This window comes from Nanorana parkeri, unplaced genomic scaffold (genome assembly GCF_000935625.1).
Source record: "Nanorana parkeri isolate BGI_ZX_2015 unplaced genomic scaffold, ASM93562v1 scaffold484, whole genome shotgun sequence".
Taxonomy (NCBI): domain Eukaryota; kingdom Metazoa; phylum Chordata; class Amphibia; order Anura; family Dicroglossidae; genus Nanorana; species Nanorana parkeri.
This window is the reverse complement of record NW_017306752.1, coordinates 340,557-367,402: the sequence shown is the minus strand read 5'-3', so window position 1 is coordinate 367,402 and position 26,846 is coordinate 340,557. Positions and strand designations below refer to the sequence as shown.

The window sequence follows — 26,846 nt, the reverse complement described above, 5'->3', positions numbered from 1 at the left end:
TTATCATTTAATATAGGGGAAACTGTTTTTTTAAAAAAAATTTCGGTAATTTTTCCTTAATATAGTAAAAAAATAAAACCCCCAGTGGTGAATAAATACCACCAAAAGAAAGCTCTATCTGTCCCCAAAAAAGGGTATAAAATTCATTTCAGTACAGCGCTGCATGACGGAATAAATGTCAGTTAAAGTACCGCAGCGCTGAATACTGAAAAATGGCCTGGATGGGAAGGGGGTTTAACACCGCGGATGTCAACTGGTTAACAGACCTATACAATAGTTTCCTTAGCGGAGAAATCGTACCCTCTTCTTTTCTGTAATCTCATATTACCGTCCTCCCTAAGCCTGACAAAGATACTAAGCTTTGCACTTATTACCGCCCCATTGCACTCCTCAACTCAGACTTTAAAATCTTTACTAAAATCCTTGCCAATAGGTTATCCCAATTTCTTCCTAGATTAATACATGGGGACCAAGAGGGTTTTCTCCATGATAGACAAGCAGGGGACAATACACGTAGAGTTATTGACTTAATCAATGCTATTAATCGCAATAGAGAGGAATCCCTTGTCCTTATTATGGGCGCTGAAAAAGCCTTCGACAGGCTGAGCTGGCCTTTTCTACATGCCACCTTGACCCACATCGGTATTTCTGGCCCCTTTGCAATGGCTATTTGAGCCTTATATTCCAACCGTCCGCGGCTATTAAAATGCCAGATGCCACTTCTACCCCGTTTCGGATCAATGGCACCAGACAAGAGTGCCCCCTATCTCCACTTTTATTTGTTCTATGTATAGAACCTTTGGCACTCCATATCAGAGCCTCGCCCGATATTTCGGGTGTTTAGATCCGGGATAGAAGTTTTAAGTTTTTGCAGATGACATTATTTTAGCCCTGACAAAGCCACCCCTGTCCCTCCCTAACCTCCATAGTGCCCTGGCTTGCTACTCTAACATCTCAGGATACAAGCTTAATACTTTAAAAACTGAGGCGCTCCCCCTCCATATTGCTCCGAACACTCTCCTATCGCTTCAAGCCTCCTTTCCTTACAATTGGAAAACATATTCCATTAAATACCTAGGAATTAAATTGACCCCTACCTACTCCCAATTATATGCCGCCAATTATACTCCTGTGTTTGCCTCCCTAAAACACCTCTTACAAAGGTGGATACCTCTCAAATTATCCCTTACGGGCAGAATGTCGGCCATTAAGATGACTCTCCTGCCGAAATTGCTGTACCATTTTACAACCTTACCGATCAGGATCCCAACGACTGATCTTAGCTCCATGCAACCTGAGATCCTGGCGTTTCTTTGGGATGATAGACGGGATGTTTCTTTGGGATGAAAAATGAAAATGTTAATTTGTGCAGGACTACCTGCTGGTGAAATCTGGTGTTAAAATTTGATAATAACATTATATAATCCTCTTTGGAATCTACATTTCTTTTTAAAGCCTAACTCCAGGCAGACATAAAAAACACACATTAGCCCAGCACCATAATCATTAATGCATAATGAAATGTATTTCGAATGAAAGCAGTCTAATTACCTGAATTTGATCTAGTATCAAACTCTTGCAGTCCCTGTACAGCAGGGCTGGAGTGTGAGAGGGAGAAGCAGCACAATAAGCTAATCAGGTAATGTTCTGACAAGAAGCATGCTGATAGGAAGAGAAAGCAGAGTGTTGCTTCTCCTTTCACTATCTAGTAAGCCTGTGGTACGTTCAGAATTATCTAAGCTTATAGGAACTGAGCTGAGCGATTCTGGCCATCAACATCTATTCCTAAAAGTACTGTAAAAAAAATCTGGTTTTGTTATTTTATCTTTTAATTGGTTATTCATTGTATCTTCTTCTTTTGGCTGGACTTCTTCTTTAGGTTATATAAATAACAGTGGAAAAATACAGTTTTGGTCTTTTTTCCCAAGGAGTGTATGAAAAGTGGGGATTCCTTCAAGTTACTATACAGAAGGGCTCCAATAGAGTATTTTAAATGTTTAGTGCATCCCAGTACTGCTTAAAATGAGCAATCTGTGTAGTGAAAGTCTAAGATAGCAGTGGATACTAAAAAGCCCTTATCTCTTGCAAACATGGTGTCTTCCATATACTGGATGATCTATGCAAATTATTTTTTTTCTGCTGAAAATGATTCACTACACAACTTCTTGAGAGCAGAATATTAGAGTAATTATAAAATGTCAATGTAACGCTGGTTTATTAAATGTCACTTAAAGTCTATGCAGTTCTGGGAATAAGTGTCACACACTTCATTAGGAGGCAAAAACCTATTATCCAAACCCAGGAACAAAATAACAAAGCAAAAAATGATTCACATAATAAAGAATTGAAATAAATTGCAGCGCCTTTACAGAACTCTTTTCAACAAAAGGAATGATTAGGTTTCACTTGAATATGGCATCAAGTACTTTGTAAATACAGGAGGCAAATCAATTGTCTTTGGTGGAATGTTGTTGTCAGTGTGATTTGGAAATTAAGAATAGAAGTAATGTTAGCAACAAAAATGTAATACAAGAAAGACTAGTGAGACAGACTGGAGGAGAAAAGTGCTGGAAGAATTGTATACAAAATGAAACAAAGAATCTGAATAGTAGTAATAACTAAAGACTAATTAACATAACTCCATTGTATTCTAGGAACAGACAGCTGACATGGTCATTTGTTTAACTCACTGTAAAAATAGTATATATTAGTGCTAACCAAACTTTGCTTTATTCTGTACCATCGCAGCCTTTGCTGTGTCTGACCACTATCTATACTGCTATATGTTACCATATGTACCATCACCAACACAACTTTTTCAGAAACCTGTCCACAAACACTCCTTCCTGCCTCCCCGAAGATTACTCATTCATTCTCTACATTCCTATTTGAACACTCTGCACTCTAAAAATCCAGTCTTCACAGAGTATACTGCCCCATCTATTTAGACACAGAGCCCTTATAAGCAGTCACATCCAATCTACTTATTCAGTCAACTTCCAGCCTCCTATAATACACTACAATGATCTAGTATATGACTGTAAATTAAGCCATTCTTGCACTAGCATACATCCCAACTTTCTGAGATGAGAAAGAGGGACACCTTTTAGTACCAGGTATGTAGGCAAAGGACACACCTCCTGTCAGTTAAGCGAACCATGAAGAATCAATTTGAAAAACAAAATAGGTTAATCCCACAAGAGTTTTTTTTAGCATTTCTTTTCCTGTTTACTGGTTTTTTATAATACAATATATATTCATTTTAAGGTTGGGTCAGGCACTTTTAGTGCAGGTTAAAAATTTTGATAGTTAAATAGCACATTATTTATAAAGGTCTATACATCAGACTATAAAGAGAGACAATGGAGGGACAGTGATATTTGGTTTCAAAAGAGGGACAGCACCTCTAGATGAGGAACAGCTGGGAGTTAGGCCTGCACATAAATCCTGTGCTGCTATGTACCCTACAGTTTACCTTTACTCTAACATTGTGGGAGAACTGGTATATACCCTGCTTATTCATTGTGCATTTGATAAGTTTACAGAAACTGTGAAGCAGTCATGTCATTTTTTTTTACTGCAGAGCTGCACATAAAGCTTCTCTGTGGTCCATATTTACAGATTTCAGGGCTGCACCCCAAAATCTGTAAAAAATAAGAGACACAGCCTAAATTATATATTGTGTAATAGAAACAACGTATTTCTATTTGCTGTAAGTGTATTCATTCTGTACCGTGATAATCACAATAAATAATAATACATCATAATTTGTCACTTGCATGTTTATAGAGAATGCGTACAATAGTGCATTTTGATAAAATATCTCAAGTATAGTTGTTTGGCTGTGTAAAATATGTGCAAGCATTTTAACGCTATGTTTGAAGCATTATGTCCCTTGCTGAGGTAGGGATTACTTTGAATTGAATTATCTAGCTCAAACATAAAAGCCAGCATGCTGAAATGACATTGCTACTTTACAGACACAGTATATGCTTTAATGCGGCAAGCACAGGAATACTTTCATTCTCTGCTGCTCAGTGCAACCTCCAGTGGTAGACTTGAAATTTACATCCAAAGGCCACTGGAGTCTTATTGTACTACAAGAGCTTTAATATTTCATGCCTATGTACTCATATATTTGTGTTCTCCTGTCAATAAATATAAAGTCTGAGAAGTGCTTGTGGGTTTCTTTGAACTGTAAAATTATTCTAAAAAAATATGACTACACAATCTACAGCAAGCACAAGAGCCTGAACAATGCCTATATGAATGCATGTTTTATTTGCAGCGTAATTAAAATCAGATAGATAAAGTACCCTGGCTAGTTAAATAAGTATATTTTGTGCAAAGGGCTGACTTGATTACTAATATTCATCTTATATGTCACAGTTGGGGGTTCTGTGCTAAAGCATGCTTAATACCTTTGCGTGCCATCACCCTTGCATTTATCAGCAGATAAATATTGTTGTATTCCAAGGCATTCAGTTATTTTGTTAAAGTCAGGTATTGCTGTGCTAAGTATATTCTCTTTGCCAGAATAAAGTGCATGCCTCCATATAATGAAATGGTCATGAGCATGTGCCGTGTGATGAACTAATCTGTTAGGTTTCACTCCACCAGAAATACAACAAATTAATCCCTGAAAACCATATAACAGATCAGATTATTTACTGTGGCTTGCCAGCTAGATGTAGAATGGACTCCTTACTTGTCCATTTGTATATCCTTTTATTATGATGATGTAGCGCACAGCCCTGGTGGTTTGATGTTTCATTATGACATATTTAACCTTATTTAGCTTATACTAAGTCCTTATTTGGGTACGTAAAATCAAAATACAGCCAGTAATAACATCACTGCACATCCATAAGGCTGTGTACTGCCCCATTATTATATAATATGCCACCAGTATATTCACTCGTTGATCTCATGCGGACCAGTTCACACTCTGTACAATGAGAAAGTGTGCTGGTAATGAATTCAAAGGACCTCTTTAGCACTTCACACAGCAGACAAATTTAGCCAGCATAGCGAGTTGGTAATCTTTAGCGAGCATCTGGCTGGTGTGAACCAGTTTAGCTTACTCAGAATCCCTTGCTCATCACTGTCTGTGACTCCTTAATATATGGCAGGTAAATAACTATTTATATAGGCAATAGTTACAGTTTTACATTTTACAATGAGTATCAAATACATAAAACATGCATTTATTTACAAAATGCTGTGCAATACAAACACCAAAGATCTAAACTATAATGTTTTACATCCAAAAAGTTATTAAAAACAATAACACTTAATATTATTAAGTAATTGGAAAGCAATAAAAGAATGCTTTATTTGTTGTAGGTTCTGTACACAAGAACTCTGTGCTTGAAAACAACATTTCCAGACTTTTGAAGGTGATCTGTCTGCAACTGGAGTCATTTTCAAAAACAACAGTTGAAGCATCAGTGCAGTGCTGATGCCCATATTTACTGACAGCAGTTCATCAAAATGCAAATACTTCACTCATATGGCATTTGTAGTTTTAAAGTACGCCTGCCAAGAAGAAAGTAGTGTTGGCAATGCCATTGCTGAATTTCTATTTGAAAATGCTAGGCTGTTATGCTGATTTTTCTGGCTTCAATACTTTCCAGGTCACTGACCCAGGACAAGGGACAACAAAATAGGAGAAAAGTCAGTTGTCCTTATGTGCATATCTGTTCTGGGTTAATTATTTAAAGTATTGCAGAACAAGGGTCAGCATGGCAGCCAGGCAACTAGCATCCTGAGAGCTCAAAATGAGAAAATGAGAGCTCAACCATGGCAGCCCCCATGTTTTCCCTAACACGTTCCCTTTAATACAAACCTTCTGTACTGAGTGCTGGTGAATTTTCAGTTTACCTCAGAACAGAGTGCTTCCCTGAAGCCTATCTCCATGAAAAAGGGAGCTGAGGAAAGGGCTTACCTAATCCCCACTCTCACAGGCTCCAAGACTGGCACCTGCAGTCTCTTCCCCCCTACATGCCAGCCTCCCTGGAGTTATGCTTTTATTCATTAAAATATGCAGGTCCTTTACTTCTGTACAATATTTCATTTGGATGCACAAGAGGTAGCTAAATTACTAGTCGGCCACCATGTGCTTCAGTTTTAGGTGATCATTGTTGTGAAGAGTGTCAGATAAGAGACAGCATCAGAAATGTTCTGAAAACTGCAAATCTGTCTTGCCTTGCTTTCTTTAGGGTAAAGTTGTGTGCATGCTAATGAAAGAGAGAGAAGGAGTGTGACTATATCTAGGTGAAATCAATAGCAGTCTGCCATTCCAAGCAGATATGCGGATGGACTAGTTGGATCGGTGACAATAATCTAATGCCTATAAATACTATGGGAAAGAAACTTTAGAATTTAGATTATTAGTGATTAGTGATTAGCAAGTGTAAGGGCTAGACAGGCAATATTTTTAAGTGCAGCCATTTGCATTCATACACAGCATTTGATAAGTAAAGGCTGAGTTTGACCTGCTTTGCCTGCAGTTAAAATGCACCAGAATAGGACATATGCTGTGCCTGATTAAATGCAATGCAAAACAGGTTAAATGCAGCCTTTGAGTCATGTACAGTACTCAATGAAAGTCAATGCAAATTTTCTGACCTGCGTTTGGCATGTTTTTTAAACCCACGTCAAATGCATGAAAACAGCACCCTATAAACCAATAAAGACGTATTGTTGCTGACACATGATTTTAGCCAAGTCTAGACAAACTTGACTAGGACAGTGAAGATTGTCTAGACCCTTATATATTTTTTCCATGTAACCATTTTGCTACTTGATTGCATATTGATCAGCTGAAGGGTCCTTTCTGTGTCCTTTTACAGGGTGAATATTTACTCACTACCTCTACAATGGCATTATCTGCCACTATAATCACCCAGGGTATAGGAACCTTAAATATATAGTTCTCTAAAGTACAATAAAGCACATGATTCTTACAGTGCAAGTCATGCCCCAAACCATATTTCAATGTCAGTGTATGTTGTTCAATAAAAACTGTATTAATTGATATCATACTATGTGAATAATATGTCCTGGTGATTAATATAACGATGCTTTTTTTCTCTCAATAACAGACAGACTTTGAAAAAGATGTGGACATTGCTTGCCGGTCAGGTAAGAGCATATATCAACTATAAAAATCGATACAACTCTGTGAGCATACTAGAAGTTTATGATTACAAACAGAGACTGCTAGGTTCCCTGTTGCTGAAAAAAATGGCTAGCGCTCTTAGTAATTCTTCAAAATTGAAATAAAATGCCGCTTGTCACTGTGAAAACATGCAACAGAAATAATATTGTATTGTACAGACTGAATATGAAACCACCAGCCAAAATCCAGTGAATGTCAAGAATTCTAGCAGTAACCACAATTCAGAAAAACATGTTTTAAAGCTTTTGTGGTAATCATTTTCTGATCAACTTAGCTGTATATGCACTAATAGTACAAATTTTGAAATTCTATTGTTTATTACAGCCAATAAAGCATCTGTGCAGTAAACTTATTGCTTAGCAGTTACAGAGTGGCTCTGATATATCAGTGTACCCAAGACAAAGACCTCTGGGCACCATCACTTTTTTAAAAACAAGACACTTGGCTTAATTCATCAAGCTATAACATGTGTTATTTACCATAACGATCGTTACGCTCAGGAATATTACTGCTATTTTCAACTGTTATTGCCGAAACAACAAGCATTATGGCAAATAACAATTGCTGTAGCTTAGTAAACTGAGTTTATAATCCTTACACTTCAACCAAAATTCACTCTGTGAGAGCTGCTAATATTTTAGATTTAATTAGATAAAATAAAACAGACCTGCTGCTGAGCGGATGAAGGTAAAATAAGGTTCAGCATTATACTGCATTATTTTTTAACTTGGCCATATGTTTCTTACTAAACATGATGACATTTCCCTTTTTATACAAAGGGTGTCTTGGTTTCAAAAGAATTACATGTGTAATTTTAAAGCAAAACTTTGTTGAGAAAGGGAACCCTCTCCTTCAGGTTATCTTTACATCTACTACAAGAATTCATGCAAAGTGGATAGTGAATGCCTTATACAAACTGGACACTGAATGCCCTTTACAAAGTGGGTATCAAATGTGTCATACACTTCAAGTTTTTTTTTCAGTTGGATGCTAAGTTAGAATTATAGTCACATGACGAGTCCCAGTGTTGTAGCAAGAAACCCTTCATCCCTGTGTATGTGCAAACACTAAATCACAACGACTAGAGTAAACATAAAGGAAATCTGTACTAAGGGAACTATGCAGGATGCCAGTACTGAGCACATTCTGATGCTACTAGTTTCCTGAGTATGTCTAGTTCCAATTATTTTTAGTCATTGACCTGTAGCAAGCAAACAGCTAGTGAAGTCAAGTTAAAAAGCCTGATCTGCATCCAAGTTTATAACTCAGAGTGTTGAAGCCAGAGGATCAGTATGACAGCAAGGAAGCTAATATTTTTATAAAGATAGATCAGCAACGGCAACTATCCCTCCATATAGGTTTCCTCTGTGGACATTGCTTGAGACACTATATTCCTCACAGTAGGCTCAAAAGTAATTTGACCTACAGGGAAACAATGATTTCTGGGACAGCCAGTAGGACACATTCTGGTGTCATACGGCTAAAGACTATAGGAAATCTTGTGTAAAAAGCACTGTTGCCATGACTGCAAGAAAGAGAAAATTAAATGAATTAGGCCATTTTAGAAAATCACTGCTGGATACAGATTGCAATGGAAACGTGACTAAATTACAAAATAACTTCTGTAACAATTATATATGTTACAGCAAGGTTAACAAAGCTGGAGTTTTCCTTCAAGTCTGGCAATGTAAATCTTATTAATTAGAGTGTTATAAATCAGGAGATTTGCAGTTGCATCACTATTTGATTGCCTCAAATTAAGAATCCAGGCAATCATGATTCAAGAAATTAATGGTTCTCTGTTGGCTAAATCTGCACATATGTGTTAAAGCCCAGCTCCAGCTAAAACTAGTGATTGTTATTGGTATTTGTGTCACTGTTTTAAAAACAGATACAGTATGTCACCAGAACACTTGAATAAATGTGTGAAGAAAAACGTTTTATTTGCATATATACATTTTGTTACAAGCAGAGCAACATGTTGGGGCTACTCAGGGTCTCTTCATCAGGCTCTGTGACTTGTGCCTAAATACAACAATAAAAAATCTGACATATTGTTTTTAATCTGTCCCATTCTATTTAAAATATGTTTATTAATGCCTCTACCCCCACAAAAAAATAGATTTGGAGATATTTTGTTTACTCCCTGCCTTGGTAATAACATTAGAAGATTGAAAGTGAAGAACAATCTCATAATACTTAGAAAGACACCTATAAAAACCTAACAAATGTTCTAACCCTTTAATGCTTGGTACAAAACAAAAAAATAAGGTTCAGCCCAAACAAATGTATTTGACATAAAAATAAAAGTGCAAAATAAAATTTCTATCCAGGGGATATACAAACGAGTCCTCTTTTTCTTAGGGAAATTATTTTGCTAGAGAATGTGAAATAGATATTGAAAATATAGCACTGAAAATTCTGTTATTACTTCAACAGCCTTAGTAAAGCTACAGTGCATTGGCTGTACAACCACAACATTCTCTAGATAATCCTTTGTGTATCAAATGCCATCATACAAATAAATAAAATGATTATTATCTTATGGAGGAGGAAGAAGGAGACTGTTACTAAAATAAATGTCACCAGTTGGTGTGAATCGAGGATCTGTAGTGTTTGATAGAATATATCCATCATGGAAACAAGTATCTAGGAACGTCACTTAGCATGATCTACAGTATGTCAGCATACCTGCTGTTCACATTTTCTTGAATATTCATGAATTGCTATTCTTTATGATTAAATAATATTTCACAGATACAAGTGGTGGTGCACATTAAGCAGATGTTAACAATTTGACAATGTCAATAGCACAACAGAATATAGGTTTTCCTGTCCTTTGCAATTGTTTTATTGAATAAAAGTGTTGTAAATGACTATAATATCACTGTTTATGTAAAGGCACAAAGGGGTTCTCTCTTTAAAGCTTACCATACATGTTACAATCTGACCATACAATCTTTGTACAATCAATTTTAATTTACAGAAACTATATAATATGAGCATCTTATCAACACCTTGGTACAATGAATTTGTGTCCAATCAAGCAGGCTCTTGGACTACATAATTCTATTAGATCTAAAGGAGATTGTATAGTCAGATTGTAAAATGTGTGGTGAGCTTAACCCCAATCCACGTCCCAGAACTTCTGGGACGTGGAAGTTAAAGGTACCCATAGATGTAGTAATTGCAAGAACTTGCGCTAATGGAAATTGGGGATAATAAGATATTAAAAATGATAAAATATGAATAAAAGTTTGAATTGATAAAAATTATGTGAAATTTAATTGTTCTAGAAGGGTGTGGGAAGCTGCTGAACTAAAGGCACTCAGCCCCTATTAGGATGTATTTTCTTAAAACGTACAGCGCTAGCCGTCCTTCAGAGGTGAATATAAGAAATCAAACGTTAAGATCAAGGTTTGAAGTATGCAATTGAAAAAATTAAAATAATAATAATAAATAAATCAAACTTTCAGTGAAGGGGTGTAACTCAAAAACTCAATATCTTGAATTTAAATCAATGTGAATGATTGTGTATAACAAATAATCAAATGATGTATGAAATTATCTAATAAATGTTAGTAAACTGTGATAAGCTGTGAATGTATGTATCATGTGTGGGTGACTGTTGTTAATAAATAGTGAATAAACAAACAATGTATAACCAATTAAATAAAATGAAATAAACTTCTATCGATGTATATGTGAATAGTCCAAATCTTTTGTAGTTTTTTAAAGTCTTTAAAAATCCATAAATGTAAGACACTTCGATAGTGAAAATTCAGTGCAATAATGTGTCCAACGAAAATCCAAAAAAGGAAGGAAGAACCGAAGAAAAAATGAAGAAAAAATGCGGAGAAAATCCCCTCAAGGGAATGCACTCACCAGATCAGAAGATGTTAAACACGTTTGTTTCATCAAGGTAAGCCTGGAGCTCCGTCTTTAATTCCCACGCTAGGTCAGGCTTCAGGGAAGGAAAGGTCTCCCGTTTACCCGTAATGTTTAAACGGAGTATCCTCGTATTTTTAGGGGTCCCTCCGATTCCCTCCGTGATTCCTTTAGACTGGATCAAATGACGTGAGAATAGGGGGCAGGCCTATTCTCACGTCATTTAAGCCAGTCTAAAGGAATCACGCCTAAAGTGATCAGCCAGCTTTTTTTAAAAATATATATTTTAGCGCTCTTTTTAACTTGTATGCTGCATGATCATAATAAACCTGGGTTTTACTACGCTATGAGCGTATGTTTTATCTCTATTATTATGTGATTGGATATCCCACCGGAGGGACCCCTAAAAATACGAGGATACTCCTTTTAAACATTACGGGTAAACGGGAGACCTATCCTTCCCTGAAGCCTGACCTAGCGTGGGAATTGAAGACGGAGCTCCAGGCTTACCTTGATGAAACAAACGTGTTTAACATCTTCTGATCTGGTGAGTGCATTCCCTTGAGGGGATTTTCTCCGCATTTTTTCTTCATTTTTTCTTCGGTTCTTCCTTCCTTTTTTGGATTTTCGTTGGACACATTATTGCACTGAATTTTCACTGTCAAAGTGTCTTACATTTATGGATTTTTAAAGACTTTAAAAAACTACAAAAGATTTGGACTATTCACATATACATCGATAGAAGTTTATTTCATTTTATTTAATTGGTTATACATTGTTTGTTTATTCACTATTTATTAACAACAATCACCCACACATGATACATACATTCACAGCTTATCACAGTTTACTAACATTTATTAGATAATTTCATACATCATTTGATTATTTGTTATACACAATCATTCACATTGATTTAAATTCAAGATATTGAGTTTTTGAGATACACCCCTTCACTGAAAGTTTGATTTATTTATTATTATTATTTAAATTTTTTCAATTGCATACTTCAAACCTTGATCTTAACGTTTGATTTCTTATATTCACCTCTGAAGGACGGCTAGCGCTGTACGTTTTAGGAAAATACATAAAGGTACCCATACACTGCACGATTATCGTACGAGAAACGCGGGAAATCCCACGATCGTACGATAATCGCAAAGTGTATGGAAGACGTGTGACCGTTTCTACTGTACGGTCACACGTCTTCCGTCGAACAAGCAGGCTGGAAACCCGCCGGGAATTGTGCGATTCTCGGCGAGTTAGTGGCCTGCTTGTTCGACAACTGCCGAACGGGCCGGTGTGTGCGCACTGGCGGTTTGCAGTCATCGGACTTTGATGATCGCAAGTACGATCTGCCTGTCCAAGATGGGCAGATCGTACTTTTTTAAATTACTTTACAACTCTTGTGAGGGTTGTAAAGTGTATGGCCACCTTTACACTCCTCCCAGAGCTCAACGACTTTGAAAAATTAATGCCAGCAACATGGTTCAAGTGGATCTTAGAAGTTTGATGAAGGCTTTTCCATCCAAAACCAAATGAATAGTCTTCTCTCTACCTATTGCTAGATTTGATATGGATTTATCTGGAGCATGTTATGTGGTTTCACTTTTTTGCCATCTATGTCCCATAGGTGTATAACCCTAGCAGAGACACAGACAGCAATAAAAACCTGACAGGGCTTCTCACTACTCTATCCAAAACTAAAAAAGGTTTTGGAATCAGATACACTTTAAGAAGGAGAATATGCTCACTTTGCAAAGGAAATACTCACTTTGAAGTTTATGTTCACTTTGAAACATGAATGACAGTAAAAAAGGTGAACCTGTGTTCAATCTGATTTCCCGATCATGTACAAGGAAAATTTAAACAACAAAAGGATTTTTTGATCACATATAATTGGGTGAGCAAATCAAACACAGCTTCATCATATTTTCTAAATTTACTCTGCGTACTAAAAAGTCTCTATTCCTTTAGTAAATCAATCCCAGTTCGTTTGAAGCCCCCCCAAAAAACAAAGTTTGGTACTGTGTTTGTGTCAAGCAAAATACCATTTCACACTGTACTTATTCATTAGCTGCTATAGTGAATATTCATGGATCCAGTACTGATTCTATATGCAATTACAGATCGTTTTGAACTTCCAGATTTGCAAATGTGGTGGATTCCTAGCATAGTCTCTCTGTCAGATGCATCAGTGCAGTGTGCTTGGCTCTGGAATGTTTCTTGATTTGCAATCATTCCTATCTAGCCATTTCAAATACTCACAACCACCCCACACCCCACCCTGCACAAAAAAATATAGTCATTGTCATAGAAATGTTTGCTATCTGCTGAACAGTCAAATCACAAGCATTTCATTTGCTGGCAACAGAAGATCACCTATTTAAAGACAACTAGGAATAGAACTGAGTGCCCAGCAGAAGTTACAAAACACATAGCTCGGGGGAATAATTATTTTTGCTTGAACAGGAATATTCTTGCACTTCAGTGAACAAACAAATATGACATGTATCTAAGTTGGGAATATTGCTTTTACAAAAAGCAAATGGAAAATGCAGACAGAGAATGTGAATTGGTATTTGGTTTCAGGTTGTCCTTCAAACAAAGTAAAGCATGGTAGCCTTAATGCAATACAACTTGATACTTAAATAAAAGTTAAATATCAGTAATTCAGCTATGTAAATAGTGTGATGTCATTACAAAGCACATTTGACACTCTCATGTAATTTACTATCAGTGTAGTAAAACAATGCATGAGAGCTGATTTACTAAAGAAGTATAGAATGTTCACTTAGCTTAGTGAATAAAGTTAAGCTCTGTTCACTCCAATCATTTGGTCATGCAAAAGGGTAAATTAATTGATCCCATTGCAGCTAATTGGGAATCTGAAGTAAACACAATTTAACTTTAATTTAAAGTGCAACTCTGGAAAACTCACAAATGGCATATACGGTGCAGTCTGTCATTAGTATTAACAGTATTCACCCTGCAATATAGTTTTATCACGTTTTTGATCCTGCCAGTGGATCTGGTATTTTGACACTTCTAGTACCAGATCAAGATGTCCAGCAAAGGTTGCAGTTAGAGGGTTGAGATGAACCATTTATTAATCACACGGTCTTCAAAAGAAAAAAACACAATGCTGTTTTTTTTATAATTTGCTATCTGAAATCAGGCTTTTATTTGTATTTAGCTTATTTAAAGTCCATTCATAACTGCATGTTTTTCTAGGACTACCCTGTCCACAGGCTTACAAAACTTTGTAGCTTCACAGCAAAACAGTTTTTTTCTGTGAAATTGTTGTCACCCTGCTGCAGGAAGTAGAAAAAATTGTTGGATCTACTGGCAGGATTACCAGGTAACAAACCTATGTTACTTGAGGACTCAAGAAACAAAAACTACTGTGTTAAAGCCCATCTTCAGGAACAAGAAAAAATAGACTTAATGAGCATGTAACCCTTACAGTGCAGGGAGCACTGCAAAGATTAAATAATCATTGAAAAAGAACTCCAAGAAATCTAAAAATCAACCTTTGCAGTGGGGCTACCATTGTACTGCAAGGGTTAACTGCTCATAGTCTAGGGGATAAAATAAAGAAAATATACTCACCTGATCCTCGGTCCTGCGGCAGTGACCACTCACCTTTGATCTGGCGGATGAATGTCACCCGGCATCCTTACATCTAATGCAGGTGCATTAGACATGATGATGACACCGGTCCTTAGACTACCAGAGCCTGGGGTAGAAGAGGCTGTGGGGACCGGTCTAGCAGTCAAGCAGGACTAAAGATCAGGTGATTTTTTAATTTTTATTTTATTCCCTAGTCCAAAACAAGCAGTTAACTCCTGCAGAGTGGGTGTTTCTGGAGTTCTTCTTTAAGTGTAGGGATAGAGGTATATGGGGTAAAACCTATGTTACTCCTCACTCTAGCAGGTTCTCTCCATCTGTGCGACCAGCTCCAAGAAGCCTCCTCTCCTAGTGGTCACACTCCTGCCTCCTTCAAATACAGTGCAGAGCTAATAGCAATGCATTGTATGTGATGACACCGAGGGGCAGCTGGAGCATCAGGGAGAAGAAGAGAGCACCGGAGCTTGGCTTAAGGTTGGCAATCTAGCTTCTCCCAAAGACTAAACAAGGTGTACTTGAAATTAAAGCAGTACCTGAGAAGAAAGAAAAACTGAAGCCAGGCATGTGACATACTGTACCTTTTCTTGAAACATGTTTGCATTTTCCTACATCACCTCTCCTCCTCCAGTCTGCTGACTGTACAATGAATCAACATCATTATCTGTTGAATGAGCAGTGACGAGTGCTAAATCAGGAGGTAGTGTATTAGTCTTCCCCAGGCTGGGCAGTGTGGTTAAGATGTGGGAATTCCAGGTTTGGCTGCATAGAATTACAAACTCTTTTTCAGGTAAAGCTATAAATATATATTTTTTAACTGTTTGTCTATTAACCAGGAGTTTCACATTGAACACTAATTTACATATATCCATTGTGGTAATGGTGGTGTTTTACTGCACCATAAATTCCCAATGCAAATCTCCAAAGCACCTCAATGGACCTACAATTTAATGCACCACAACGTTGTGGTGTGAGGTAAAAAAAAGGGCAGTTGCTGTAATAGGTCAATTGTGGTGTGTTGGCAGCTCATTCAAAATGTTAACATGCATATGATAACACACATCAAATACTTTATGTAAATTTGGATTTAGTGTTGCACACCAGGGAGTACCTGGCAAATGCTGAACTTTATATAGCGGTACATACTTGTAATTAGATTGCAAACACTGATATGAAGGCAATCTACCTATGTGCTTGGTAATGGAGGCAACTATGATTAAGGCCTCTTTTGGCGGAAACGCATTAGCAGGACTGCTATGTCTGGTTTTATGCCATGAATAAATAAAGAAGATTTTAACTGGATCCAGAACCATGTGCAAACACTTTTTCTACTTTATAATTATATAATGTGAGTACACAGTAGATACCATCGTATGCAGTCACCCACAGTACTCATGTATTATATTTTAAAAAGCTTAGCTTTATTAAATACATATTGGATCGTATTCTGATAAAAAAATGAAAATGCAAAGGTAAGTTATTCCTGTTATCCATTGTCATTTTAAATATATTCCTGGTTCTTTCCTCTAGAGAAATGTTCCTCATTTGTTGCCTTGGAAAACTGCTACCCCTGCTTCAAGAAATCTGTGCTATTTATGCAGTTCAATATGAATTCTGAAAATATCCTATTAAAGAGGCGTAGTAATACAAATATTAGACTTGTAGAAAGTGAGATGTCATAGGAACGCTGAACATGCCAGTGTGCGCTGTTGAAGTGTGATGTGACAGTAACAGTAGCCCTCGTAAAATGATTGCTTCTCAGCCTTCACATCAATAGACCTTATTTTATGCCATCAGATTTGTAGGCATCTTCCTTCCTCACCTGCTGCCCTAGAATATTAAAACTGCCCATATTTTATTCACTGTGCTTGTGTCCTTGAAAGTATAATGTCAAAGCAGAATAACAACTGAGAGAGACAGCGATGGAATCTGCCCTGGAAACGTAATCGGATTCACATATATGTGCTTCAATGTATAATGAATTAATTCTATTAAAGCATATTGCACTGAGTTACTAGGTATTATGTAGCTCACCTAAAACTGAACTTCCAGAAATCATCTGAAAGACATATGTATAAACAATGAAGTGTTTCCTCTGAATAAACAGTGCAGACAAGTCAATTATGAACAGAAGATTACATGTCAAATGTGATCAAACTAAGCTGCAGTGTATGCAAATAAAGAGTGTAAAAGCAGCTTTCCAATCAGGTAATTTTAATGCAAAATATTATAGTTATAACAGTTTTTATGCTACAGATATTACAGGCATGTTTGTAATGGAAATGTAACCCTTTTCAATTTGCAGTTTTACACAAAGACATTGGCCCCTGCAGAGCTGCTACAATAACAGGAACCCTCTCCAGGATTTCTCTGAATGATGAAGAGGAAGAAAAGGCAATGAACACAGAAGGAATGAGCTACTCTACCTTGCCTGGAAACATAATTTCTAAAGTTATTATTCAGCAACCATCTGCTTTGCACATGCCCATGAGTATGGGCGAGATGGCTGATCAGTGTCTGAAAAAAGAGAATAGCGAATTAAGACGAACTGTGTACTTATGCACAGATGACAACCTCAGAATGGGAGACACAGATATGGTTCATCCCCAGGATCGAATGATGGAGAGTGACTATATTGTAATGCCAAGAGGCTCTGGGAACATGCAATCTCTAATGAAAGATGAGAATAAAATGAACATAGCAATGGATACTTTGCCTCATGAGAGACTATTACACTACAAAGTCAGTCCTGAATTTAGCATGAATCCATCTGTAATGGAACAATTTGGTATAAATTTAGATCAGCATCTTGTGTCTCAAGAACACATGCAGAGCCTTCCTTTTGAACCTCGCACAGCAGTAAAGAACTTCATAGCCTCAGAGCTGGATGACAGTGCAGGATTATCAAGGAGTGAAACAGGTTCAACAGTATCTATGAGCTCCCTAGAGGTTTGTAACATCCAATTCCTACCTATATGATGCAAGTCTGTATAACCATGTTTAATATCACTTGTAGCAATTATTTTTACCTTTTGAAAACAGATTTCTTCAAATGTTAGACAGAAAGAGAGGAGAGAAGAAATGTACAGACAAGTATAATGTCTCCAATACATATATTTTCTCAATATTGATTATTAGAACTAAAAGATTCATCCACCCCAAATATAACATAACACATTGAAACCCTTTACTTTAAGGCAAAACTTCACTCTTTATTTTCTGTTGTTTAAGAATTTATATTGTTCACTATATGTACTGTATATGTTAGTCAGAAGATTTGTAATCTTACGTGGATGTTTTTAGATGGTTTTTCAATTTTTTTAATCAACTTAATTTTGTTTAATAGTACAAATGTATTTGATGGTCAAATGACTAAATAGATGGCACTGCTGAAGACTTTCATTTCTGTCAGTGGAGTCTGGATTGGTTTCTTTTGGTTACCCTATAAATTAACTATTTGTCTACCTAGCAAAGTATATGTACACGTTACAAAGTAAATCTCAGTATATAAGGTGAAACTGTGTTCACTTTTAATACCCAAACACGCACAAGGAATAACACGCGACTAGATATGCAGAGAAAAAACACAGCTTCACCATATTTACTATTATTCACTTTGCAAAGCAATCATTCACTCAAATCAAGTGCAAGAAAAACAATCATTCATCTTTTGCACATGATTCACCTTATTTACTAGGCTCAGTGATCACTAGGCCGCCGGCAGCGGCGGTTGATCGCCTATATGTGAAACACCCGGTAACGGGTGTGTGCAATGGTCGGGTCTTTTCTGCCCGTGCGTGCCCACCAGAGGGCGTGCGCGAGCAGAAAAAAATTGCCGTCTGGAGACGGCAACCCGCCAATGCAGCAGTGCCTTCTGTCCGTTTTTTTACTATGGGCAGACGGCAAGAGGTTACATTCCCTGACTGTTATATCAGCTGGTGTGAGCGGTGGGCGAGGGTCATCAGTACATCATTACAGATAAGTGGCACAGGGAGTAAGGGGCATTTAGAAGATTGTAGTGAGTTTGTTCACCTTTTCATTTTTTGTGAAACATTTAACTAAGCCTTTAAGCTTTTTAGGTAACGGTTTCTCACTGGAAACTTGAAACTTGATTTTCCTTGGTATCTCGCATGGTGGTGATTAGGATATATAAATAGACAGCGTAAGAGCAACAAAGCCATTACACAAGGCTCATGCACATGGGTGAAATGCAATACTGATATCTAGGAAGGATCTTGCTGGCTGAAAGATGCTGTGTAAAAAATGCATGCAATGTTTATGCCTGTGTGCATGAGCCCATACACATATGAAGAAATATGTAGCACTCACTATGCTTCCACCACTTTGACTATGAGAGCTGTGGCTTTCATAAACAGAAGTCGTACTGTCATGTATCAGCCCCTCCTCTCCCCTTTTCCATTTACAGAACACCTTTCATCTCGTGAATGGCTTACATATGGCTTAATCAAATGTATGAATTAACTGTGAAGATTGCTTCTATTTACAATCCAACATACCTGCCTGGATGTAAATTTCATTTTCAATTAATTTGTAAAGATGTGTCTGTGCTTGGAGTTCCGCTTTCAAATGACAATTTCATGATGTCAGCATTTTAATATATGTATCTTTATCAGACTTTTCTTCTTACCATATGTTTACGCATTAGTATTCCAAGGTAGGAAGCTCATCCTTTAGTTATGGGCCTTTAACCTATGTAAGTACATAGGTAATGGTGATTAGAGTGTTGTGCACAAATAACATTCTTACAGGAATCATGCATTATGCATTACGTAACACTAAAAGGGTTATTCACAAAGCTGCCAAAGGCAGCCGAGTGAATAACCCAACCGAAGTGAAGTGAGCCAAACGCTGTTCGGCTATTCACTTCAGGCTTGTACGGATCATGGCTGGCTCCACCCAGCTGTTATTTGCAAGGCGTTCGGCCGGCCTTAGTCGAGCCAAAGCACATGCTTTCGGCTCAGCCGCCTTCAGGAGCTGTACGGGCTATAGTGAATAGCCCGTACAGCAGCCCTTCGGTTCAACTGAACCAAAGGGCTCTCGCAACTGAAGCTAGCTGAAGGATCAGCCGAAGCTAGGGCTGATCCTTCGGCTGGCTTTGCAAATAACTCCCTAAATCTTTGCAGCAAGGACATCAACATCAGTGTGGCACAAGACCAAGACAAAATCTTCCCTCACATGTCTATATTCATGTAGTCACTACTATTTATCAGTGATAAAGCCTAAACTAAATCCGTGACAGAAAGTGATGGGGAATCCAAAATGTCACAGTTATCACTGAAACAGGAATAAAGGGTAAATCCGTCAATGGGGATCCCTCTTCCAGTGTTCCTATGTTACCTCACTGCATATATACTTTATGAATCATTGTTGTGCCTTCAGAACACTGAAAGATAATCTATTAAATGGAACACAGGGAGCAAAAACAATTTGACAGGGGTTTCCACCATTCATTCATAACTTTATCGAATAGCGTCATTGCAAGGTATTGGGACTGGTCTGCTGCAAAGTTGTTAGGTTTGATCATTTTATTGCATTCATTCAAATTCAACTTAGCAATCTCTAATGACAAAGTGTACTTTTCTTCAGAATGAAGACAGCAATTGTGAACATCTGTCTAGTGTCTTCATAGTTTTATATGTGTTTTTTTCATGTGATTCAAAAAATCAGCAATTGATTAATTCAACCAGACTCTACCCATACCTAAAATATTATTGGGTGGACTAATACATTCAGTTTAAAAATATTTCAGTTAAACTGTGAAGTAAAAAGTATTTATATTTTCTGCTGAGTACCCTATAAGTTGTGATTATGTAATGGGCATTTATTGTAAGCAAAGAGAAAATGTGGGCTTTTGTAAGCCAAGGCAACACCACAAAAAAACATCTCTTATATTTAAACATCAGAAATTTTATTAAGACATATAATAAAAACCCATTACAAACAAATGTATTGTTCTTGTAAATGTTATAGACCATCAGAATATTGCATTTTACAGTGACTGTTTTGCAGTGTGATGACATGAAGTACCACGATTTAAAACATCGTAATTGTTGTGAATTCAACACAACATATACTCTCATCAAAGGTCATATGATGATCCAGCCTTCAACGTGTTTCGCATAATTGCTCCTTCAGGAAGGTGGACGAGAGATCTGTAATTTACAAATAAATAACATTAACACAGTCTCATAGAATAGCAAAATGATTGCTTCCAAAGACTCATACAAGTCACCTACTTGTTGGTACAACACATTGAAACTGATTAGAAGATCATAATACATACAACAAGTTCCCCAGTGGATTGCCAACACTCATATGGAAAGAACCATGCCAACACATAGGGCGAGGAGGAAGAGCCGGACCTACACATCATCTAGGGTTAATGTATATATTTAAATCAGAGTAAGTTTAGAAATAATCATATCGCTAGTAATTATAATCTCCCATGTATCACATCACCAAGGGGAATATATATTGTTATCGTCATACCTTAAAGTCTGATCCTAATTGAATAGGAAAGGGACCCTCATCACAGAGACCACTACTTCCACAATTAGAATTTTGTTTGGTAGTGTAAACAGTTAAGTGCATACCACTATAGCTAATACTTTGAAACAATAATCAAATAGGGAATGTCTCTAGTGCAAGAACAGTTCACACATAGACCAACCTTCCACCATGTGTCAGCATCTCCCTCATAATCCTTAGTGTCTCACTCTCCTCCTCCCCCATAATGTATATAGGCCCGGGAACTCTTGTATGTCCGCCAATGGAATGGCGCTGTGTGGATAGGCTCAAGCCCCAGATTACATTGTGCCATTCCATTGGCGGACATACAAGGGTTCCCAGGCCTATATATGGGGGAGAAGGAGAGTGAGTGTGGATTTATTTGTAAACTACAGATCTCTCACCCACATTCCTGAAGGAGCAATTACGTGAAACGCTTTGGATGCTGGATCAATCATATGACCTTTGATGAGAGTATATGTTATGTTGGATTCAGAACAGTTATGATGTTTTAAATTGTGGTGCTTTATGTCATCACACTGCAAAACATTCACTGTAAAATGCAATATTCTGATGGTTTATAACACTTACAAGAACAATACATTTGTTTTTAATGGGTGTTTATTATATGTCTGATTGAAATTTCTGATGTTTTCATGTAAGAGATGTTTTATGTGGTGTTGTCTTGGCATACAAAGCCCAAATTTTCTCTTTGGTTACAATTTGTAGCTATATGGGGTGACCCGACAGCAAGTCTGGGAACCCTATACTTCCAATGGACATTCATGCTGAAAAACTGTAAGGACCTATTTACACTGTTGTATTTTAATGTAACGCACTGAAATGAATGTGCCTAGGTTTGCACTTTAGGCATATTAGAAACACATATACAAAATGAATCAAAAAAAAAATACATCACTAAAGAAGTTAGTTTTTTTTTAACCTTAAGTTTCTGAGGGTTATTGGTGGAACTGAGAAGAGTTTACAATTCCAGATTATGCTCTTTAACAGTTTAAAGGGGTAGTTTTTCTTTAAATGGAAAAAATGTGTGCCTTAGTTATATCAGCCTGACACATTAGACATAGCTTATGATTTCTCAAAGGCTGTAGGGCTGTTGTGTGTGCCTCCCCTGATGTTCAAATAACAGATTTTATACTTTTCAGCACTCAGAGTCCATCGAGTCCTAAAAATAGGCCCCCCTATCTCACAACTGCCAGTAGTAATTGCAAACCACTGGTACCCGTCAATCTGTATTACAGAGCCCTATTTTTAACCACCTAGCCAATGTTAAAAGAAATATTAGCTCACAGCAGCATGTTAAAGGACCAACATGCCTGCAACCCTTAGCCTGTGTGCCTGATATGCCACACTGTTTTTTTATTTTCATTTCAAAAGAAAAGCTTCATAATAAACAAAACATTAAACAGTACGATTTTCATCAGATTGGGGGATGTATAGTAGTAGTAGTAGTAGTAGTAAATCAAAACACAAGAGCTAATCAATTTACACAAGTAAATCAAACAAATTGACAGAGCAGCTATTTTTGTTTTACATCCAAAACAGTAAATCCATATACCATTACCATTTTAAAGGACTTTAGGGCAGGGGTTCTTAAAATTTTTAATACAAGGACCCAAAGAAAAAAAAAATTGTTACTGTACTTGTACCCAAGAGGAGAATTATTACCAAAATGTCAGCAAAGGCACATAAAGCTGTCTGTGGCTGCAGTTAATGCATAGCGAGCAATGACAATGGTCACTCCCCAATCTTGCTGCTTTCTTAAATTTGACTGCAAAAGTGGAAATACAGTTTAAGCATTTCTGCGTTTGCTAAGTGCTCTCAAATAGAAGCAGGCACTAAATTGTTAAGATTGTTGTACTATAAATGTTGAGAGGTGTATATTCTTCAAAGTAAAGCAGTATTTTAATAGCATTCTTCATTTCTCTCTTTTCTCCTGCACAATAGAGAAGAAAATCACGGTATTCTGACCTTGACTTTGAAGTAAGTCGACATATTAAATATTGTTTTATTTCACAGCTGTATTACTTTCAAAAAGCTTTTTTATGTTGATACTTAATTCAAATTTAAAAAATTCTGTTATCTTGATAATAAAATGTGTAAATAGCCCGGGACTATGTACTCAGGTAAAAGTGCAAAATTGTCTATGCTTCTTTGTAGTTAAAAGATCATCTGTGCCAGTTGTCTACAGGATCCAGGGAAGAAAAGCTAAAATTATTCAGTTTCATAGCAACTTTGCCATCACAGAACAAGCATTGAAAAACTTTCAGTGAAAGTTAGCATATTTATATGTGTTCAAAACCCTGTGATATTTTGCAGACAACACATCAAACTAGGAACTGCTCATTTAGCTTTCTTTTATTCACCATTTTGTATAATTTTATTTATAGCATGTTTATATAGCTTTTCTTTGACATGCAGTTAGTTTTTTAAGTGGAAGTAAAGTGTTAAAAAAGGGGGGCCCTGAAACTTTTAGACATAATGTGCTAGTATACACTGCATATTAGCACATTATGGCAGTTACCTATTAAACTGAATACCTTCAGTGCTTCACTCCTCCCTTGCCAGCACTTCCATCTTTCTCCTAGTTTTCTTCCAGGTTTCAAGTCTTTAGCTGTTTGATTGGCCAAGACCTGATGGTGTAACTCCCATGCATGCTCATGGGAGTTTCTTCATCTCAGCATCCTGGATCTGTGCAGTGGGCTGTGCATGTGTGGCTCAGTGTACAGGAAAAAAAATGCTTAATGACAGCAAGAAGCTTTTATGGCAGAAGAGACTTACACAGTCTCTTCTGTCATAGAAAGCCTGCCCATCAGCAATTTTATTTTCATTCACTTGAAGATAAGATCCTTTTTGGTGTTTTTTTTACTGGCATATGCAATCAAGAATTAACGTACTATTATTGCAAAACATGTAGCATGGTGTTTATTTAAAGTGCATTTGTTTACTTGGAATACGATCATTCAGACAAGCTGCTTTATAAATGGCTAATAAAAACAGATATAACACCACAATTTAAAAATGTTTCTAAGGATTAAAACAATAACTAAAACAACATTGACCTATAACTAATATAGTTTCCCTTTACACATATTTGCAGCAAAACAAATATTGTCCCTTTGTGGCTGGACGTACAGTGTACGTCTCCCGTCACGAAGGGGTTAAACAAGCATTTTCATTTTACTTACAATTTATTGTTTTCTATTTCCTGGTTCTCTTTGGCAAAAGTGATGTAATTGTGCCCAAGCATTGCATCCTAGGAAGGCTATATCAGCAAAGCATTGCTGGGAAATCTCATCTGTTATCTCACAAGATCTAAGGGAAAGGCATTTTGCTCACCTGAGATGATGTGCATGATCACATGTCCTAGTCACATGTGCCAGAGTTCCAGGGAATAAAGGGAGGTTGATTGATCTGCCCTTAGTAAAAATGGCCACTGTGAGAAGAATGAGAAAAAAAAGAAAATAAGGTATGCAGGGGAAAAAATGTCATCAATTATCCAGAAGTATCTGTTTGTAGATTGCAATTACTACCCATTTCTAAAGGTGCCTTTGTTGTAATTTTGAAGGTATGAGTAAAGATGCTCTTTAAGCAATCCATATAACTTCATAATATTGCTATGTGTTTCCCATCATGAAATACGTTAAGAACCACTGGCTGAGGCCCAGGGCATTGTTTATGTCCCCCTGCTGCCTACTTGATCCAACATTCTCACCTGTGCAGTTCAGCCCCTTAGTCTTCTATGGGGCTGATAGATGGATAGGAGCCACTCCATCTACCAACCCCTTAGAATTATATGTGGTGGAACTGTGCAGAAGTGGATGTCAGATCTAAAAGCCTTGAAGGGGAATGTAAACAATGCCATAAGTAAGTATAGCAATTCGGGTGGAGGGCTAAACCTATTTAGGGCGGTGGAGCAAAAGGGTAAGATGTTTATGATAAAGGGTTTTGAAGTTAAAATGTTCCAGTGATAACTGTCTAATAGGGGAATTCCTCTTATTCACGTTGCAGATTTTTTTTCTCACTTCCTGTTGCATTTCTGGAATTTGGTCACAGACTGCAAAAAAATACACTGACAGGTGTACACAAACAGGTACTTTGTGGTGCCTATTCTTAGAAAAAACTTTTGTTTTGAAATTTTTACAGGGCAGCTTTAGTCTTTTAAAGGGGCATAATATTGCTAATATGTATATAGCACATGGCATAAATCTGAATCTACACATGTGAAGCAATTATGTGGTTAGACCACAGCAAACTGCACATTTCAATATTTTTCTTTTAGGTGCAATAAAACAACAGTGCAGATCTAAAAGCAATCTTAAGCACAAAAATGCTCTATGAGAATTGATTTTTCAGTTGCCTTGGTATGACAAAGGGGGATTATTATCAGATAAAATAATAAAATATGTGCTTTAAAGCTAAATAAATATTGTTATTAGTATTAGAACATACTGGTGTGGGTAGAACAATATAAACACTGCTTATCCCAATCCCTAGGACACAGAGAAATTTCAGATTCCATAGCCATTTTCATTGACTCATGAATATTTTTATTCTTGTGAAAGATAAACTATATAAATATATAAATCAGCAGAGATAGAAAACAACACACTGTAATATCTGAAGGAAAACAGTCACAAATGCCAAGAGTGAACAATGAATAATCACTGTGGATCGTTTTATAGAGCCGCAGCACATTCTATAGCAGAATGTTCGCTATGGCAACTGTTGCTAAGGTTCCTAAGTCTGATGTTTCTTTGCTTCAGTGCTGCATGTTGAAGATGGTAAATGCAGGATGCACTGCAGATATTTGAACAAATAATATAGCCTAGGCTAATGAGTAATTTAAATAGTTTTGGTTTTCTTTTATAGTTGAACCCTAGAATGGCTCAGAAACTCAGTAAAAATGAGCTGCAGATCAAAATAACTATGTAAACAAGCTAGGGCTGCAACAACTAATCGACATAATCGATTATAATCGATTATTGAAAAAGTTGTCAACTTTTTCAATCATCGATTAATCGGCTTTTGATTAGTTGCTCCTGTTCACAGCTCCACACACGTTGCGCGCCGCACCTCCTCCCCACCTCACGCTCGCCGCTGCCAGACCCGCTCGCATTCCATGCTACACACGTCACACCTCCTCCCCGCCTCACGCTCACCGCCCGCCCACATCCACGATCGGCACAGGGACGCGGGGAGAAGAAGTAAGGAGGAGAAGGTGTGGGGTGGGGATGACAGCGGCAGATAGACAGGCCTGATTTCAGAAGCAAGTTGCTGGAAGACTGCTCAGGTACGCCTGCACTTTCCCACACATGGTGCTCTATAATGTATTGCTGGGATTTTTATTCCTCTATAGCTGATGGTACATTGTGCTGTACTGTATATTATACAGAGCAATGTACCATCAGCTATAGAGGAATACATTATACACTGTATGTATAATGTATTGCTGGGATTTGTTGTATTACTATACAGCTGATGGTATTCTGCATTGCGCTGTATAGAGGACTACAAATCCCAGCAATAATACATTATACAGCACAATGCAGAATACCACCAGCTATAGAGGACTACAACAAATCCCAGCAATACATTATAC

At 37.2% G+C, this 26,846-nt stretch overlaps 1 protein-coding gene across 1 annotated transcript in view; it reads left to right on the top strand.

The window, feature by feature from the left end:
• Positions 1–26,846, top strand: part of ADGRB3 (adhesion G protein-coupled receptor B3) — a 790,044-nt gene that overhangs the window by 744,786 nt on the left and 18,412 nt on the right. The window contains exons 27-29 of the mRNA XM_018560884.1: positions 7,107–7,146; positions 17,004–17,647; positions 23,192–23,227. Of these exons, the coding sequence (XP_018416386.1) occupies positions 7,107–7,146; positions 17,004–17,647; positions 23,192–23,227 (720 nt within the window). The remainder of the gene's footprint in view (positions 1–7,106; positions 7,147–17,003; positions 17,648–23,191; positions 23,228–26,846) is intronic.